Genomic DNA, 20493 nt, shown 5'->3' with positions numbered 1-20493 from the left:
GCTTAAATGCCGCGGTGGAGTGGTATTCCTGTATTTAATGTAAAAGTGGCTTAGAGGATTCAGTGGTGGGTAAATACATGATATTGTATATTTACATATTTGGTTGGTCAAAATCACATCGTATCAACAAGGTGGAGAAAACATACAAATGTTGGTGGCATTCAAAAATGGCCACTTCAGTTCCCGATCAGGTCAGTTTAAGTCTTCTATTTGGTCGACCAATTGTTGCAATCTGGGCCTGTGACACAACACTGTAGTCTTCCATCAAGTTGGCTTGTTAATTGTTAGTTCAGCTCTTTAAATATGGTGGCTGTTTCGCTGTTACCGGAAATGAACGCCGGTACGCCATTATGTTTTGAAGCAAAATCAGCAGTGCGGGTAACAGTAAGTTTTTGCCGGATTTAATTCTTGATGTTTATTTCCACATCGATAATTATTAGCAAAATTCCACGTGAACTAAGTTTTTGAACCTTTTTATATATTTTTAGAAAATGAGCCCTTGAAAAAGGATTACCTATATCCGAAACACGGTCCCGTGTCGGGCAGAGCGAGCAGAATGGCATAGTCTACCGGGCCATTTTATTTCAACAATGTGGCTTTCATTTATTCAGCTAAGTAATGATGTGATATGGTGCATGATTGCAAAATAACAAACAATTACAAGTAAATTTGAAAGAGTACAATAATGGTGGAACGAACACAATAGAGGTGATACACTCACAAAAAGAAGAAAAATACAGTGACCAATGATTAAATAGAAGGTGGAGTATTAAAGTGTTAATCAAGCTATACGATGACACCTATTATGATGGTCAATTTAGCCTAATGCAATAGGTTCTTGGTAAAAGAAATAATTATTGGATACCATTGGTATACTTTTGTGTACTATGTTACATCTTACAAGTTCATCATGATTTGTTAAAGCTCCTCTAAATCATCACCCTTAAATATTGTATTTGGAATAAGTATCTTTCCAGAATCCTCAGTAAACACTGAAGCAAGGAATTTGTTTAGTCTTTCCACTCTGGCCTTGTCTTCCCTAATTGCCCCTTTTATCCCTCGATCATTTTTCTGCTTTGGATATTTTTGAAAAAGTTTTCATTATGAATTTTTGCCTCTGTGAAACTTCTTTTCAAATTCTCTTTGTGCATGCTTTATCAATGTTTTGCATCTAATTTGCCAATGTTTATGCTTTTTTGTATTTTGGATCCTCTTTCCATTTTATAAAACATGTTTTTAGTTATATTGTTTCACCTCGCCTTTTAACCATGCTAGCAGTAGCTTGCCCTCCCTTCCACTTCTTTTAATGCATAAACATAAGAAAATGCCATACTAGGTCAGACCAAGGGTCCATCAAGCCCAGCAACCTGTTTCCAATCCAAGCCATAAGAACCTGCCAAGTACCCAAAAACTAAGTCTATTCCATGTTACCAATGCTAATGGCAGTGGCTATTCTCTAAGGGGTAGATTTTAAAAATTTGTGCGATCGCGTACTTTTGTTCGCGCACCAGGCGCGAACAAAAGTACGCTAGATTTTATAAGATACGCGCGTAGCCGTGCGTATCTTATAAAATCTGGGGTCGGCGCGCGCAAGGGGGTGCACATTTGTGCAACCTGCGTGCGCCGAGCCCAGCGCGTGCTCTGCCTGTTCCCTTCGCCCTCCCCTGCACCTTCCCTAACCCACCCCCCCGGCCCTATCTAACCCCCCCCTACCTTTGCGCGCGTCGGCAGGCAGCCCCGCTCCGTGTTCCAGTCCCGGGGGCTGGTCCGGAGGCTGCGGCCACGCCCCCGGAACACCCCCGAGCCAAAACCACGCCCGCGTCACCGCCCCCAAAACACCGCGTCGCTCCGGGCACGCACTGACACGCCCCTTTTACAAAGCCCCGGGACTTACGCACGTCCCGGGGCTCTGCGCGCGCCGCTGGCCTATGCAAAATAGGTACGCCGGCGCGCGAGGGCCCTGCGCGCGTAAATCCAGCCGGATTTACACACGCAGGGCATTTAAAATCCGCCCCTAAGTGAACTTAATAGCAGGTAATGGACTTCTCCTCCAAGAACTTATCCAATCCTTTTTTACACACCGCTATACTAACTGCACTAACCACATCCTCTGGCAACAAATTCCAGAGTTTAATTGTGCGTTGAGTAAAAAAGAACTTTCTCCGATTAGTTTTAAATGAGCCCCATGCTAACTTCATGGAGTGCCCCCTAGTCTTTCTACTATCCGAAAGAGTAAATAACAGATTCACATCTACTTGTTCTAGACCTCTCATAATTTTACACATCTCTATCATATCCCCCCTCAGCCGTCTCTTCTCAAAGCTGAAAAGTCCTAACCTCTTTAGTCTTTCCTCATAGGGGAGCTGTTCCATTCCCCTTATCATTTTGGTAGCCTCTCTCTGTACCTTCTCCATCGCAATTATATCTTTTTTGAGATGTGGCGACCAGAATTGTACACAGCATTCAAGGTGCAGTCTCACCATGGAACGATACAGAGGCATTATGACATTTTCCGTTTTATTCACCATTCCCTTTCTAATAATTCCCAACATTCTGTTTGCTTTTTTGACTGCCGCAGCACACTGAACTGACGATTTCAATGTGTTATCCATTATGATGCCTAGATCTCTTTCTTGGGTTGTAGCACCTAATATGGAACCCAACATTGTGTAATTATAGCATGGGTTATTTTTCCCTATATGCATCACCTTGCACTTATCCACATTAAATTTAATCTGCCACTTGGATGCCCAATTTTCCAGTCTCACAAGGCCTTCCTGCAATTTATTACAATCTGCTTGTGATTTAACTACTCTGAACAATTTTGTATCATCTGCAAATTTGATTATCTCACTAGTCTTATTTCTTTCCAGATCATTTATAAATATATTGAAAAGTAAGGGTCCCAATACAGATCCCTGATGCACTCCACTGTCCACTCCCTTCCACTGAGAAAATTGCCCATTTAATCCTACTCTCTGTTTCCTGTCTTTTAGCCAGTTTGCAATCAACGAAAGGACATCGCCACCTATCCCATGACTTTTTACTTTTCCAAGAAGCCTCTCATGAGGAACTTTGTCAAACGCCTTCTGAAAATCCAAGTATACTACATCTACCGGTTCACCTTTATCCACATGTTAATTAACTCTTTCAAAAAAGTGAAGCAGATTTGTGAAGCAAGACTTGCCCTGGGTAAAGCCATGCTGACTCTGTTCCATTAAACCATGTCTTTCTATATGTTCAGAACACTTTCCACTATTTTTCCTGGCACTGAAGTCAGGCTAACGGGTCTGTAGTTTCCCGGATCGCCCCTGGAGCCCTTTTTAAATATTGGGGTTACATTTGCTATCCTCCAGTCTTCAGGTACAATGGATGATTTTAATGATAGGTAAAAATTTTTTACTAATAGATCTGAAATTTCATTTTTTAGTTCCTTCAGAACTCTGGGGTGTATATCAATCAGTCCTACCACATCTTCTAGGTTCACCATGATTTGGTTCAGTGCATCTGAATCATTACCCATGAAAACCTTCTCCATTATGGGTACCTCCCCAACATCCTCTTCAGTAAATACCGAAGCAAAGAAATCATTTAATCTTTCTGCGATGGCCTTATCTCTGTGCCCCTTTAACCCCTCGATCATCTAACGGTCCAACTGACTCCCTCACAGGCTTTCTGCTTTGGATATATTTTAAAAAGTTTTTACTGTGAGTTTTTGCCTCTACAGCCAACTTCTTTTCAAATCCTCTCTTGGCCTGTCTTATCAATGTTTTACATTTAACTTGCCAACGTTTATGCCTTATCCTATTTTCTTCTGTTGGATCCTTCCAATTTTTGAATGAAGATCTTTTGGCTAAAATAGCTTTTCACCTCCCCTTTTAACCATGCCTGTAAACGTTTTGCCTTCTTTCCACCTTTCTTAATGTGTGGAATACATCTGGACTGTGCTTCTAGAATGGTATTTTTTTTTAACAATGACCATGCCTCTTGGACATCTTTTACTTTTGTAGCTGCTCCTTTCAGTTTTCTTCTAACAATTTTTCTCATTTTATCAAAGTTTCCCTTTTGAAAGTTTAGCACGAGAGCCTTGGATTTGCACACTGTTCCTCTTCCAGTCATTAAATCAAATTTGATCATATTATGATCACTATTGCCAAGTGGCCCCACCCCCGTTACCTCTCTCACCAAGTCCTGTGCTCCACTGAGAATTAGATCTAAAATTGCTCCCTCTCTCGTCGGTTCCTGAACCAATTTTTCCATAAAGCTATCATTTATTCTAGCCAGGAACGTTATCTCTCTAGCGTGTCCAGATGATACATTTACCCAGTCAATATTGGGGTAATTGAAGTCTCCCATTATTACTGCACTACCAATTTGGTTAGCTTCCCTAATTCCTCTAAAGCATTTCACTGTGAGTCTCACCATCTTGACCAGGTGGACAGTAGTATACCCCTATCACTATAGTCTTCCCCGACACACAAGGGATTTCTACCCATAAAGATTCAATTTTGTATTTAGTCTCATGCAGGATGTTTATCCTGTTGGACTCTATTCCATCCTGGACATAAAGAGCCACACCTCCTCCTGGGTGCTCCTCTCTGTCATTGTGATATAATTTGTACACCGGTATAACACTGTCCCATTGGTTATCCTCTTTCCACCATGTCTCTGAGATGCCAGTTAAGTCTATGTCATCATTCATTGCTATACATTCTAATTCTCCCATCTTACTTCTTAGACTTCTGGCATTAGCATACAAACATTTCAAAGTTTGTTTTTTGTTTGTATTTTCATTCTGCTTTTTAATTGATAGGGATAAGTTAGAATTTTTTTAGCTCAGGTGAGTTTTTAGTTACAGGCACTTGGACTACTTTTCTAATTATTGGAACCTCACTGTCGGGATGCTCTAATTCTAATGCATCATTAGTATCCTTTAAAGATACCTCTCGCCGAACCATGCGCTGCTGAGCAACTGTCTGCTTTCCCCATTGTTCTAGTTTAAAAGCTGCTCTATCTCCTTTTTAAAGGTTAGTTCTAGCAGTCTGGTTCCACCCTGGTTAAGGTGGAGCCCATCCCTTAGGAAGAGTCTCCCCTTTCCCCAAAAGGTTCCCCAGTTCCTAACAAAACTAAATCCCTCTTCCTTGCAACATCGTCTCATCCACGCATTGAGACTCCGGAGCTCTGCCTGCCTCTGGTGACCTGCGCGTGGAAAAGGGAGCATTTCAGAGAATGCTACCCTGGAGGTTCTGTATTTAATATTTCTACCTAACAGCCTAAATTTGGCTTCCAGAACCTCCCTCCCACATTTTCCTATGTCTGTGGTGCCCACATGTACCACGACAGCAGGCTCCTCCCCAGCACTGTCTAAAATCCTATCTAGGTGACGTGAGGTCCGCCACCTTCGCACCAGGTAGGCATGTTACCAGGCGATCCTCACGCCCACCAGCCACCCAGCTATCTACATTCCATTAATCAAATCACCAACTATGACGGCCGACCTAACCCTTCCCTCCTGGGCAGTAGGGGAGATATCCTCAGTGCGAAAGGACAATGCATCACCTGGAGAGCAGGTCCTTGCTAACGGATCCTTTCCTGCTGCACTTGGTTGGTGCTCTCCCATCATGAGACCTTCTTCCTCCAAGGCAGCACCAGGGCTGCCAGTCTGAAGTTGGGACTTGACTACTATGTCCCTGAAGGTCTCATCTATATACCTCTATCTGCCTCAGCTCCTCCAGGTCCGCCACTCTAGCCTCCAGAGCTCAGATTCATTCTCTGAGAGCCAGGAGCTCTTTTCATCGCATGCACATGTACAACTTCTCACCGGTGGGTAAAAAATCATACATGTGACACTCTATGCAAAAGACTGGGAAGCCCCCCTCTTGCTGCTGGACTGCTGCCTTCATCTCAATTTTGATCAGTTCCTAGTTAAGTTTTAGGTTGCTATGGGAGTAGGAATGTGTCTAACGTCCTTTAAATGTATTAGTGAATTCACTTTGTGTCTGGTAGTGGCCTACTGGGGTCTGATCGAATTCTCAATAAAGATTTTGTTGATGGTTTGTTTTTTTTTGTGAAAGTGGCACCTGCCTATAAATTAAGGGATGAGCTAGGGTTGGGAAATCCAAACAGTCTAACTTCAGTTAGTCAGCCAGAGTGACTCACTGCTCTCTTGATTAACTGAGTTGAACTAGTCAACTTTTTTACTTAGGTATACACTGCTCCTAGCTTATTTCTAGCTTCTGGCTACTTTTTGGGTTTTGTTTTGTTTTTGTTTTGGTTTTTTTTTTTTCCAATACCAACACTGAATTTGTATTAAATACAAACACTCAGTTCTTTAAAAGTCTGCAGAACACTCAGTTCTGCAGACTTTTAAAAATAAACACACTATCTACTGCTTACTAGCTACCTTATTGACTGACAATTTATAAATACAGTCTAACTTGTTTATTCACTGCCTTTCTGACTATTAAAGGCACAAACACACAAACACACTAAATAATATTCCCAGATAGTCAACTTTGCCCCAATACTTTTAAAAATGACAATGTCCCAAGCAAAACTTACTGATTCCTTTCAGCCACCAGCAAGGTGATCCTCTCCTCTCAGTGTTCCCACTGAAATACATCTGGTCTGGACTTCCAAGATGGTATTTTGAAACAATACCCACACTTAATAAACGCTTGCCTTAGACAGTAACCTTCAAACCAGTGTACGTGCTCACATTTATGCCCATACATTGGAACGCTAAGTAGGCATGCACTCGTGCATGCAAGTCCCATTTCTATCATATAAAATCAGGGGATTTTAATAGGGATACACTCCCAAACCATTCCCAGTTTTACCAATTCATCCCCAGTTCGCCTAATTAAGAGAGAGGACCTCCAACCCTCCTTGGTTTGATAGCCTTCACTCCTCCCCAGTTAGCCCTGACCCTTTTCTTTAAATTTTAACTTGCACAGCATCTATAGCATAAGTAAAGTTATGTGGTAAGTGATCTCAGCACGCAAGGCTGCATAAGTATTTACGCACTCATCTCAAGTTCACACCCTTTTACCAGGCAGGCAAGTTATCAAGTGATCTTCATGTCCACCAGTGACCCAGCTAGCTAGATTCCTAATGAATGAATCACCACCTACAATGGACATCCTAACCCTTCCCTCATGGGCATAAGCATGTGGAGGCCCATCCTGTGTGTGAGGAGATACTGCATAACCTGGAGAGCAGGGCCTAGCCACAGGATCACTTCCCTGCTGCTACACCAAGGTGATGCTCTGCTTGCAAGTGATCTTGCTTCACCAAGGCAGACCATGAACTGCCAGACTGGAGTTGGGACTTTATTATTATTAGGTCCCTATATGTCTTTTACGTATCTCTGTGCCTCGGCTACTCCAGGACTGCCACTCTGGCCTCCAGAGGTTGTACTCATTCTCTGAGAGCCAGGGTCTCTTTGCACAAAATGCACACATACAACCTTTTGCCAACTGGTAGATAATCATACATGTTGTACTCTATGCAAAAAAAGACTGGATAGCCCCCATCTCACAGTTCCACTGCTGTCTGCAATGTGATATTGTTGTTGGGTTGTTAGATATTTAAAGTTGCTAAAAGGAATGTCTAATCTAATATAAATTTCTTCAAATTTATTTTGTTTGTTAGTAAAGTATATGCAAACAATCTACAGTTTATCTATTTATTAGGTCAGGGTTACTCCCTTTATCTAAATCCCTAAATAACTCTTGAGAAACATTTCTGTTATGTCTATATCTTCATTTAATGCCATGTATTCTAACACTCCAATTTTATTTTTTAGATTTCTAGCATTTGCAGACAATTTAGGTTATATATTTTCTTTGTTTTTATTCATAGCCTACTTATTAGCAGTAGACACTTCACGCATATCCAGCATAGCTCTCTGCTTCAAGGCAGGGGGGAAATGAAGAAACGTGGATCTATATTCAGGCAACCACCAACAAGGACTGAATTACATAGTCTGGATAAACAGATAAGCATGGGTGTAGCTTGCTTATTGCCGTGGTTAATACCCCTAACTAAGCTATTTCACTTAGATGCAGTTCCAACACTGCTCTCTACATTAATGGTGGGGGTGGAAGGGAAATAGAATAAAAAAAGGTTACTAAGCGCCAAGAGTAACAGATAAGTATGAGAGAGAAAAAAAAAAGTGTGAAAGCTTGCTGGGAAGACTGGATGGGCCGTTTGGTCTTCTGCCGTCATTTCTATGTAGATGCAGGTAATTTGGACTACTTTAGCCTTTACCACAAACTCTCTATTAGGATTTTCTAATTTCCTTTGGGCCGATACAGTAAAAATCGGGGGACAGCGGGCGAGCACTTGCTCTCCCAGCGCGCGCACAGGCCACTCTCCTGTGCACACGATTCATTAACTTAATTTAATTAAATTAGGGCCCGCGGTAAAAAGAGGTGCTAGGGACACTAGTGCGTCCCTAGCGCCTCTTTTTGGACAGGAGCGGAGGCTGTCAGCGAGTTTGACAGCAGACGTTCAATTTTGCGTCTGTTCTCAAACCTGCTGACAGCCACGGGTTCAGAAACCGGACGCCAGCAAAATTGAGCGTCCGGTTTTCAACCCGCAAGCCCATTTAAAATTTTTTTTTATTTTTTTTAAAAATTTTTAACTTTTGGGACCTCTGACTTAATATCACCATGATATTAAGTCGGAGGGTTCACAGAAAAGCAGTTTACAGCTTTTCTGTGCACTTCCCCGGCGCCGGCAGAAATTAACGCTTACCTTTGGGTAGGCGCTAATTTCTGAAAGTAAAATGTGCGGCTTGGCTGCACATTTTACTTTCTGTATCGCACGGGAATGACTAATAGCGCCTGCAACATGCATTTGCATGTTGCAGGCGCTATTAGTCTCGGGGGGGGGGGGGGGGGGGTTGGACACGCATTTTTGACGCGCTATTACCCCTTACTGAATAGGGGGTAAAGCTAGCGTGTCGAAAACGCGTGTCCAAATGCCGGATATACTGTATTGGCCTGCTTGTTAGGCTAGTGTCTTTAGAAGATTGTTTCCTCTGAACCATGAGCTACATAGCTATTATCAGCTTGCCCTTATTTAGATTAAAAGCTGCTCTACCTCCTTTTTTACCTCCATTTTTTTTAAATGTTAATGCCAGATGTTGGGTTTCACCCGGTTAAGGTGGAGCCCAACCCATTGGAAAAAGCTTCCCCTTCCCCAAAATGTTCCCCAGTTCCTAACAAATCTAAATGCATCTTCCCTATACAATTGCCTGATCCACACTAAGATTTTGAAGCTCAGCCTGCCTTTAGAGTCCCACATGTTGAACAGGAAGCATTTCTGGGAACAAAATGCTAGAGGTCAGGTTATGGATTTCAATGTCTTACCTAAAATCCTAAATGTAGCTTCCACACCCTCCCTCTTGCACTTTCCTAAGTCATTGGTATCCACATGTACCATGATAGCCAACTCCCTACTAGCACTCATTATAATCCTAGCTAGGTGACATATGATGGCTGCTACCTTCGCATCAAGCAGGCAAGTTATCAAGTGATACTTACATCCATCCACCACCCAATTATTTACACTCCTAATGATTGAATCACCAATTATAATGGCAGTCCTAATCCTTTACTTCTGTGCACATGACCCCGGAGACACATCCTCAATGTGAGGGGACAATGCATCATAGAGAGGGCAGATCTAACCTACAGGATCACTTTCTACCATACTAAGGTGATGTCTCCTTCTGGAGTGATCATGCACCTCCAAAACAGTACAGGGACTACCAGTGGAGGTGAGGCTTCTCTATATTCCTTAAAGTGTCTTCTGCATATACTTTCCCTTTGAAAATTGGTCTAATCTTTTCAGGTAAGCAGTAACCGTAGACTTCAGAGCAAATACAGGCAATTACAAAATTACAGTTTGTGAAGCTAAGGACCTTATGCATACATTTGATTTAAGAAACATTAATTCACATATTTTCCAATCAACTGAAAACCAGACTAGTCTGCAGCCCTCAAAGGCCAGATTTCACAGCCATAGGGGCAGATTTTAAAAGGCTGGTGCGCCTATTTTGCATAGGCCGCCGGCGCGCATAAAGCCCCGGGACGCGCGTAAGTCCCAGGGCTTTCGAAAAGGGGAGGGAGGGGGCGTGTCTGGGGGCATTCCCGAAACGACGCGGCATTTCAGAAGCGGGCCCGGGGGCGTGGCGCAGGCCTCCGGACCAGCCCCTGGGACCGGAGGACGGAGCGGGGCTGCCGGCTGACGCGTGCAAAGTTACGCCTGCTGAAAGCAGGCGTAACTTTGCCGACAAAGGTAGGGGGGGTGGGTGAAGAAACGTTCCCTCTGAGGCCGCTCCGAAATCGGAGCGGGCTCAGAGGGAACAGGCAGGCCGCGCTGGGCTCGGCGCGGATTTTATAAGATATGCGCGGCTTATAAAGTCGACCACTCTCTTTTGTAGTGTGGCCAGGATAACTGGGAAGACCTGATGATAGAAAAAAATAACAAACTATGGGCCTCATTTTCTAAAGTATCGCAGGCCTGCAATACTTTAGAAAATTGCACTACTGGGGGGTGGTTCTGCGCTGCCGGCATCGCGCCCAATAACTACACCATAGATGGTGTAGTTATTGGGCGCTAAATAGCACTTACCTTTTCGCTGTGCGCGCCGTCATCGCGGAATCGGCCTTGGTGACGCCCCGACTCCTCCTCTTCCGGGGCAGACTCCGCCCCGAATTCAGTAGCGCAGGTCTGCGCTACTTTCGCTAGCTATCGCAGGCTTGCGCTAACAGCGCAAGCCTGCGATAGCTTTGGAAAATGAGGCCCTATGTCTAGCAATATGCTTGCAATACTACAACACTAGTGTGTAATGAAGATTTTAAAATGTCAATTACACTAGACAACCCAGGAGTCTTGTTAAGTTTGTCCATTTCTTTTTTTTAGTGCAATAGAGCTAGCTACCTATCAAGTAAATTTAAAAAACCCGGGGCATGTAAAAACCAGGGCTTACGCGCATGGCCTGGCAGAATGATGAATCTAGGTGAGAGTTCCTTATTTTGTGTCTGTTTCCTTTAAGCATCATATGAAGTCACAAAAGCATTACCTACAAATTCTGAAAATAAATTTTAGTTTTAAATCTGTAAGAAAAATTAAGGTGGACTGAAAACTCAGCAACATAAATTCATACACTTACAATTAATACAGAGCCAATGGTATAATTCTTGGGTTCATCCACGGTGAGCTTTGTACCATACCACAGACCAAGGGAATATGCTGCAAATATCAGACACTGAGTCAGACCCATAGATATGTTGGTTGTGAGTGACTTTTTCATACCTACAACTTTAGCTTCTTCTAGGTTGACATTATACCTGAAAAAGAAAGCAATGAATATTTTTACTTGCATGAGCCTAATTTTTATCCCATACTGGATCAGCTCCATGGAGCACATACTTTCACCTCAGTCTTACTTTAAAGCCACAGTCCTTGAGGAATATTTTCTAAGTCAGTGGTTTTTGACCCCCAATTCTTTATGACCACTTGGTCAGTCTGGTTTTTAGGATATCCACAATTTAGAGATGTGCTAAATGTAACAAATGAGGGTATTTGGTTTAATTTCTAATGAAACAAACCGAAAATGGCCTTTCACAAAAAAATATACAAAAACTTTGGAATATTTTTGCATTTATGCACAAAAAAGTGCCTCCCCGAGGCCCTCTAAACACCCTCTCGCCTGAGCAAAGAGAAGCCCAGGCCCACCCAGCTGAATGTCCCTGGCCCCAGCCGAAACCTAGCCCATCCCACCTCCCCAATCCCAGTTAAAATTTTCCAGGGGACCTCCTCTGCTGCCACTTACCCCATCCATGGCATCCAAAAGGGCAGTAGGGCAGGAACAATGCCCACTCACTCCTACACTTGCTCATTGCACTTTAAAAATAGCTCTGATGGCCCACAGGAAAGCAACAAAGTGACATCACTTTGGTGTCTGTCTCCAGGAGAGCTGACATTATCATCTTGTAGGACTATCCCTGGCAAGTGGTAGGGGGTGATTTAATGGGGTTTTTTCCCAGTTTGGGAAATGAACCAACCAAAAAAAAATTTAAATGAACCAAAAAATGAAAAAGAAAAATTTAAAAAAGAACTGAAACTAAGCTTTAAGCCTGCATATATCTATCACAGTGAATATGGAAGGTACAGTATATATATATTTTTTTCATGTACTGTTTCCATTGTATGCAAATATATCTCATGCAAATTTATTGTGAATATCCTTTAAACCAGACTGGCTGATTGATCCCATGAATCAGGAAGATAACAACTGATCTAGATAATTTAGTAGGTAGTTAAAAAAAAACAAAAAACTAAACACATATCCTTCTTGAGGACCGTGTTTTTGGAGGTTCTTCCTATTTAATTATTCCCAGCATTATAAATCTCAGGAAAGGAGTGCTGCTGTACCAGTCTTCATAAGAACCCAATGCAAAGTCAAGTTGTAAAGCATGAATATAGCATTTAGCATGGATTCGAGACAGAAGATTTTTTTTTTTAGATAAGACATTTTAAATTAGAAGGTAAAACTGTAATAAAAGCTGCACACTATGTTCTAACAATGTGTTAAAATATATTAAAACCCAAAAGACTTGAAAAAGGACCAGAAATGGAAGCAGTAAAATCAGTAATGAGGCATGACAATTTATTTTTTTAACTAATTCTTTCACCTGCCTTAAGTTCAGCTTAATGCAAATAGTTTGGCAAAATGTAACATAACTAAGACAACTTTTGCAAATATCAAAAAGTTGAATGCCACTTCCGGGATGCATAATTAGGCCAAATTAGATTCCCTTAAACTTTGATACGGTTCGGGGACCCAAGGTACCTGCAATTTATGAGTCCAGCCGTCTTACCAATCTCTTATAACTGATTTTCCTAGAGAATATTAGAAATAAAAAGAGATGGTTTGAATTCTAGACTTACTTTGCAATTGCTTTCTGTTGACCATTAAATGCAACCACTGTCCTAATTGCCATCAGGACCTCTTCTGCTATGGCCCCTGCTTTAGCATAAGCAGTCAGCTCTGCAGTAGTCAGTGTGGCTAGAAGCTAGAAAGGAAAACATAACAAGGTTTCTGACTGGTCACATTTAGAATGTTTTTTCCCTCAGGTTTTAGTCAAGATTTTATATGACAAAACTTCTCTCATTCCCTTAAAACATTTCAAAGATGGTCTCATGGCTTATAAATCCTGCTTACATTCCACTTACCACTGTAATAGTCCAAAAGGGTTTTTATTATTAATCAGATTTTACCATAGCCAATTAAAAATTCAATTTCCCTCCTAAAAGTTTTGACCCCCCCCCCCCAAGAAGTGAATAGCAGCTGCTGTATATCAAGTTTTCTTGAATATTTAATGCTGTAAATTGGAATATTTCCCTGCGGTAGGCATTTTCTGTGCAGTAAATAGCCTTGCAATAACATGCAAAATTTAAAATACCGCACATTAATTCCCCCTGGCATTGTATGGTAATGAGCTGATTAGCGTGCAAATCAGCTCATTACTTACCTAAGACATGTAACTCAAATAACACCTTTTGCCTCAAAAATCACAAGCCACATTGAGTCAAAGTTCTAAATAGCTCAATTGGCACTAGCTGGCCATATAGGGACTTCTGCCCATCACATGATAGGGCAAAAGTCCATATGCAGTCACCCACCTTTTTTTTTTTTTTTTTTAAATGGCAGCACCAGGCCTGGAGCCCTAGGGTGTGCTCTGGACCCCACTACATTAGCATGGATACACAGATAATTACATGGTGAGATGGGAGGGGTAGGCCAAGATGGTGCTGGTGAGAGGGACCATCTCTGGGGTATTTTTGTCACTTGAAAGAGAGAAGTTCAGGGAGAGGTGGAGACTGAGCCAAGGGGTTTTCAAGACACCAGGAGTTTTTATGAGAATGAGGCAGATGGTTACATTTTGGCCTGATAGGGCCCTTAAACATGGCAGCCCCAGATTATGGGGCCGCCATTATGCAATCGCTCCTGGGCCAGTTAAGCCATGGTATTTTTGCCCTGCTGTGTTTTACAATTGAAAAATACTGTGAGATTCAGGACCGATTACTGCAGCTTAATAAAGACCCCCAGCCCCCTTTGTTTGCGACTGGTGTGGATGAATGCTGCCTGTCATGGGTCAGCTATGCTCCCGGCCTGGGACCACCTGGGATTTACCCCCACAACTTCTCCATGACACTGCTGTAAGGGTGGGGAGATGGGGACATTCTTGCACTATTTCTCCCTTTATGGTGCTGATCGCATGGTCCAGAAGCAGGTGCGTGGCTCTTTGCACAATGACACTGGTGCATCTTGAAGCACCTCAGACATCAGCCTCAATCTGCCTCACAATTGGCTCCTAAGGGGCATGCTGACATTGTGGAATTTGAGTAAAAAAATGCCTTTTTCTGGGTTCTTAAAGGTCTCTCTATTTCTTAGATTGGCTATAAGTAGAAGCACAAAGGATTTATAAAAAAATATATTTTTTAGATCTTAACAAACTTAGAACATAGCACAGTTGCTATCACAAGTAGTGAATGTACTGTTAGGTTTTGTTTGGACATCTAGCAGTCAAAATATGGAGCGGACTACGTGCTGTCTTGAAGGATGGATTGTGCAATGCTGCATCAGGCTTTGCAACGGACATCTAGCACGATACAATTGATGATACCTAGCAATTATGAAAAATGGGTGTTTCAGTATTCAGACTTGGTTACAATGGGATAATAAATGATTGACAGCATACTCTAAATTAGGTCTGTGATTGCACCAATTATGTGTCAGTAAGAATGCTTGTCATCAGGAAATGAAGCATTGATTGGTTACATGCCCTGTTAGTAAAAGATATTAGGGATGAGCCCTGGGGGGCTGGGGACAGAGCAGATCGGGAATAAGCAACTGTGCCAAGGCCATATAGAAGTTGTATCTGTAATAAATATAATGAAAGATGAAGGGAAAGGGAAAGATGAAGGGAAAGGGAAAGGGAAACTAAATCTTGCTTGGAGATGTATAATAGCCAGGGCCTCCCACAAGTGAGATTAGGCTAGGAGGTTGTTTTCTTTGCTTGGATCATACATTTTTATTTTTTTTTTAAACAATGCACTTGGAAGGTGCCACCAGCACATCCTCCTAACATGCCGGGTTCACATGGAGATGACTTCTTGGTGAGGCATGCTGATGTCAGGGGGGGGGGGGGGGAAACGGGGCTGGTGCCAAATTTATAATCAGGCCCTCAACTTTTTCCCCTCTTGCTTCCACTGCTCCTGGTACTCAGCTGAAATGTAAAGGGCCCCTGGACTGACATTTTAAAAGCCTCCAAAATATACTAAATGGTGATCATTTCTAGATACTGGGCTTCCCCTGGCTCCCTTCTTCCTGCCTGGTAAGTGCCTGTAGTCTGTTGTAGCTGTCCTAGTTGCTCTTTCCAAATAATAAAAATAAAAAAATATTCATTTCAGCTGCTGCATTTTGGGGCTGTGAGATTATTTTAATGTAGAGACCCCCTGGTCTCTTCTTGATGGTCCTAGATCCCTGTCCTGGATATTCCAGCTTAGTGGGAGAAACTATTCTTAACAGTACCTCCCCTAGAGGCTTGCTGCAAATGGTAGCTCCTTAAGACCTGATTTTTGAAAGCATCTACATGCATTAAATTGGGGTTTACACATGTAGGTGAGCTTTTGAAAATTGCTAAAATATATGCCTTTGAATCATCCATAGGATTTGCCCGAGTAAGTGCACTTTACACATGGAAATGGCTTTTGAAAATTACTACAATAGTATGCTACATTTATGCGCATAACTCCTTCAAAAATTCACTTAATAGTGTACAAGGTGAGACTACTAGCAAAGAAAGTGTGGCCATTTTGGGTTGGCTTCAGAAGTGTGAGGAGCCGTTTTGGTAACTTGTTTGTTTTGAGAGGAGATTCCTGTAGTTTAAACCTTGCCTGTCACGATCTACCTCCAGTTTTGTGGCAAAAAGAGTCTTTGCTTATAGTTTGGGGATTTGGGGACTTTTTTTGTGCCGAGACCCTGGGTCCATTCTGGGGAGGTGAACCTCAAAAGGGGTAGGTGTCACATTGAGAAAAGCAAATAACCACACCAAATGTAACTGCAATCAACTCTAATTAAAGATACTACCAATGGCTTGCTGATACCTGCTTTATTCAGAATTATCTTTAATTAGAGTTGATTGCAATTACATTTGGTGTGGTTATTTGTTTTTCGCAATGTGTGCCGCCTACCTCTTTTGGAGGTTCAATGTGTTATATGAGTAGGAACAGGTTTTGACTTTTTTCTTTGCTGGTTTCCCATTCTGGTGAGGGACATGCCCCGGATTCAGAGGACAGGGGTTACAAGATCTGTGCACCCCTCTCCCTGCAAGTGAAACTTGTCACCTCAGAGGAAGGTTTTGGACTTGAGGCTGTGTTTTCCACTTTTGGCTTGTGTGGAGGTTTAGTTCCATTCTTCCTCGTGTTGAAGCTGGGCTATAATAGCCTGTTTTTTCCAGTAATAGATCTTTTTTCAACAACAAGTCACACCAGGAGGAGGAGTTAGGAGTACTCGGGACAAGAGAGAGAAGAGACAAGATCTTTGGAGACCCATCCCTGGGAATCTCCACCCCTTAAGGACACAGGCTGGGGTGAAGAGAGAGAGAGCGCACGAGAGAGACTTTAAGAAACTTCAGTGAAGAACTAGTGGAAGCACAGATGTAAACTGTTTCACAATGGGCTGGATTTTAAAAAAGGTTACGCGTGGCGGGCCTATTTTAAAAAGGCACGGCAATGCGCATAAAGCCCTGGGACGCGTGTAAGTCCCGGGGCTTGCAAAAAGGGGCGGGTGTGGGTGGGGTCAGGCTCCCGGCACAGCGGCCATATTTGCTGCTGTGCTGGGAATCGCGCGCCGGCAGTTGGCCGGCGCGCGCAACTTACTTCAGCCCCAGGGCTGAAGTAAGTTTTGGAACAAAACTAAGGAAAAAAAAAAAAGGTAGGGGGAAAGGACAGGGGGAGGTAGAGGAAGGGAAGGTGGGATACGCAAGTTCCCTCTGAGGCCGCCTCAATTTTGGAGCGGCCTGGGAGGGAACGGGGGAAGGAGCGGGCTCGGCACGTGTAAGATGCTCAATTGTGCACCCCCTTGTGTGCGCCGACCCCGGATTTTATAACAGGTGCATGCATGTTATAAAATTGGGTGTACAAGTGCACAACCTTTTAAAATCTACCCCAATGATTCTACTTGATTTATTTGAAAAGATCAAAACAAAGTTTTATTTGAACACTGAATCTGTGTCCAGTCTGTTCCCTGCAGCACCATCACAGAAGGAGATAGCCTCATACAGGAGACACCACCTGGATCTGGAAGGTCATCCCTCCCCCACCCGCAGTCCAAAGGACTCACACCTTGGGACAAGCAGAGAGGGGGAAATAATACAATGGATACAGCCCCACGATATAAATGTTTTATGGCTCTTTAGGATATAGGCAATTCACCAATCAAGGGTTACATTAAAAAAAAAAAATGATGTTTAAACAGAACTTCTACAGCATGTGCTATCAAACAGACTCCTCGGCTGTGGCTTATCATTCCCCAGCACAATGCATGGCTTTGCTATTAATGGGTCTGCTCCCTGTGGCATCAGAAGGCTTGGGGCAGGTATGCCCAGCCACAAGGCCCAGAGGGAGACAGAAATTGAGGACAAGGTAGGGCTTTTGTGCAGCCATCAGATTCAATCATGACTCACAGCAGAGTGGGGAGGAGAGGGGGCAGAACCAGAGGGGCCAGGTCTGGGACAAGTCTATCACCTGAACTCTCAGACACAGGGGTTGAAGCAGTATATCAAGGGATGGAGAGGGAGGTCAGATTTCCAAGGCCGGGATAAGGACATTGTGTGGGTACCTAGTGGCCAAACCAGCAGAGAATTTCTTTCCCCAGCACCTTTGGGAACGAGTGCAGCCAATACGGAAGGGGGTGCCAGAATACACGCAGCCTACTGGGCAGTTTTGACATAGACCACAAGTCCAGCCTTTGGTGGCTGTCCTCTTCCCTCCCCCCCCAAGCTGTGAACAGCAGCAGCAGGCCGAATCTTGCCATGTGCCCCATCAATTCCAGGGACAGATATTCATGTCCCCCAAATGGGTGGCTGCTCCCATTCTAGAAGTTATGATTGCGCAAGTCAGTTTTCCCTATTTAGTTTTGACATCAACTCTTTCTACATTTTTTTGCCCCATAACTTAAATCTGACTTGCAGGTTTTTGTGTTAGGGTTAAAAGCAGAAATATAGAAAGGTTTTAATATGCATGATAGACTAGAAAACAATATTTATGGCTCCGGTCAGACAGACTGGTAGTTATGAAAAGTGAAGTAGAGCCACAAAACTATTAAATCCAAATCTTAGAGCATAAGTCATCAACGGTCCTGTTAGAGCATATGTGACACTGCTGTACACGTCCTATTTACATAATATGGTCCTATTCTACTAATTATTAAAATTAACTGTGTTCTAATAAATCTATATCTGTGCAGTGCTGGCCTATATCCTCACTACAACAGACTGTATTAAAAAAACTGGTAGTTGACATTAGTGGTATAGATGGTCAAACATTTTTTTTTGTGTTCTATATTTTTCATTCCTTTGTTACAGTTATTTTATTTTAATATATTTCTAACTTGCAGGTCCTAAATTGTTTGTTAGCTCCGCCGGCCGTGGCAAGCCGCAACCGGGGCCGGGTGTAATGGCCGCCGGCCGTGGCGGATCGCGACTGAGGCTGGGCCGGCGGGTGCCGGGAAAATAGTTACCTGGGGCTTTGGACGGCATTCAGGGCTCCTGCGGGGCGGGCAGCCATTCTGCTTTCCTCCTTCGGCCGCTGCCGCGTTGGCTTGGTTGGCTGGCTCCTCGGGGTTTGGCTCCACCTCCATTACTTAACCCTAGGGCCGCGCGCGCGGCTGAAGATTGATTTTAAAGGAGCCATGACAGGAAGTTGTCATGGCTCCTCCCGAGACTCCTCCCCTGGCTTCTTGTACTTAAGGCAAGGTCTGAGCATTCAAACCTTGCCTTGGTATTGAGGTTCCTGCCTGAGTTTGCTCCGGTGTTCTCTGTTCCTGGTTCTTCATCCCGCTCTGCTTCCCTGCTCCGTGGATTGATTCTTGGCTTCTGGGCTAGCAGACGTGTCTTCTCCTGGCTAGATCCTGGTACAGCTTTGGACCATTCACCTGCTTAGACCCTGGACTGGATTCCGACCTCGTCTGTGTACCGAACCCCCGGACCGGCTTTGGACTCTTCTACGACTCCGTCCTCAGACTGCCATGACCTGCTGGAGGCGCCAGCCATCTGGAACCCACAACCTGCAGGAGGCGCCTGCATCCAGACCTTTCGTCAGTCTTCAGAGGATTCTCCTAAGTCCCAGCGGCCGGATCCCTACAGGCTCCTCTTGGGGGGGGGGGGGGGGGGGGTTACGTGCTTCCAGGGTGAAGTCTTCAATCAACTTCCTCCTGTCCAGCGGCCTCACCCTTCGACGGTAGCTGACTACCTCGAAACAGGGGGCCACTTTCATAAATTGTTGATCCCTGTGGGAGCACATAACATCTATAATTTTAAACACATCAAACCACTTTCTATTTCCCTAGTGGTTAATGCATCCTGAGCGATAGCATATCCAAAATGACGCCAGCTGGCCTCTGCACGCCTTTGCCCCATCACATGGCAGGGACAAAGGGATGCCTGAGGCTGGCTGGCACCATTTTGAAAATGGAGTTGCCAGCTCTGGATGTACAGGGGGCTCTGCAGCCTTCACCACTAGACCACCAAAATAAATAGTGACTTGGAGTACAGGGGGTGTGAGGGCCTGAAAGGGACTAGGGAGGAATTTTGGTTTTTGTTTTGTTTTTTTTTTAAAGGAGGAGAGGCTTGGGGAGGTGGGAGAGGCTATCGGACAATCTATTTAACACTCTGGCTGCATAATTCTGCCATGAGGGAAAGGAAAGAAGAGGAAATGAGAAACCCACTGACTTACACGCTGCTGGAGGGGAGCTCTAGAGCTGAATAGCCCCTTTAAAGATAGCAACCCTGGAATATGTAGGGTTTCTAGAGTTCAGCTAGTCTTCAAAATTTTACTGTGTGTGGGAGGAGGGGGGAATACTGCGGGATTGACAAAGTCAGGATAAATATTGTGACTTAGTAAATTGACTCCTTAGATTGTAAGTACTTTAGGACTGAAAATACCTACTGTACCTCCCCTTGAGCTTCAATTTGGAAAGGCAGAATATCTCTCTCAACTATTTCTGTTCTACATTCCCACAAAAAAAAAAAAAAACACCTCTGATTCTCCCAACTGGCCCTGCTAGATTCCCTGTCGCTAGCCTTAGCTAAACAATCATGCAAGCAGGTTGTTTTACATTCAGCTGCACTGCCCAAAAAATATGGAACAAGATATCTCTAGTACTATGCCTGGAAACGTCTTACCTTACTT

At 43.6% G+C, this 20493-nt stretch overlaps 1 protein-coding gene across 1 annotated transcript in view; it reads right to left on the bottom strand.

The window, feature by feature from the left end:
- LOC115084330 (multidrug resistance protein 1A-like) overlaps positions 1-20493 on the bottom strand; it is a 176033-nt gene that overhangs the window by 98023 nt on the left and 57517 nt on the right. Inside the window, exons 9-10 of the mRNA XM_029589047.1 lie at positions 12967-13091; positions 11186-11363 (exon numbers count right to left, since the gene is read on the bottom strand). Of these exons, the coding sequence (XP_029444907.1) occupies positions 11186-11363; positions 12967-13091 (303 nt within the window). The remainder of the gene's footprint in view (positions 1-11185; positions 11364-12966; positions 13092-20493) is intronic.

Source organism: Rhinatrema bivittatum, chromosome 2, assembly GCF_901001135.1.
Source record: "Rhinatrema bivittatum chromosome 2, aRhiBiv1.1, whole genome shotgun sequence".
NCBI lineage: Eukaryota > Metazoa > Chordata > Amphibia > Gymnophiona > Rhinatrematidae > Rhinatrema > Rhinatrema bivittatum.
This window is presented reverse-complemented; position numbering and strand designations above follow the sequence as displayed.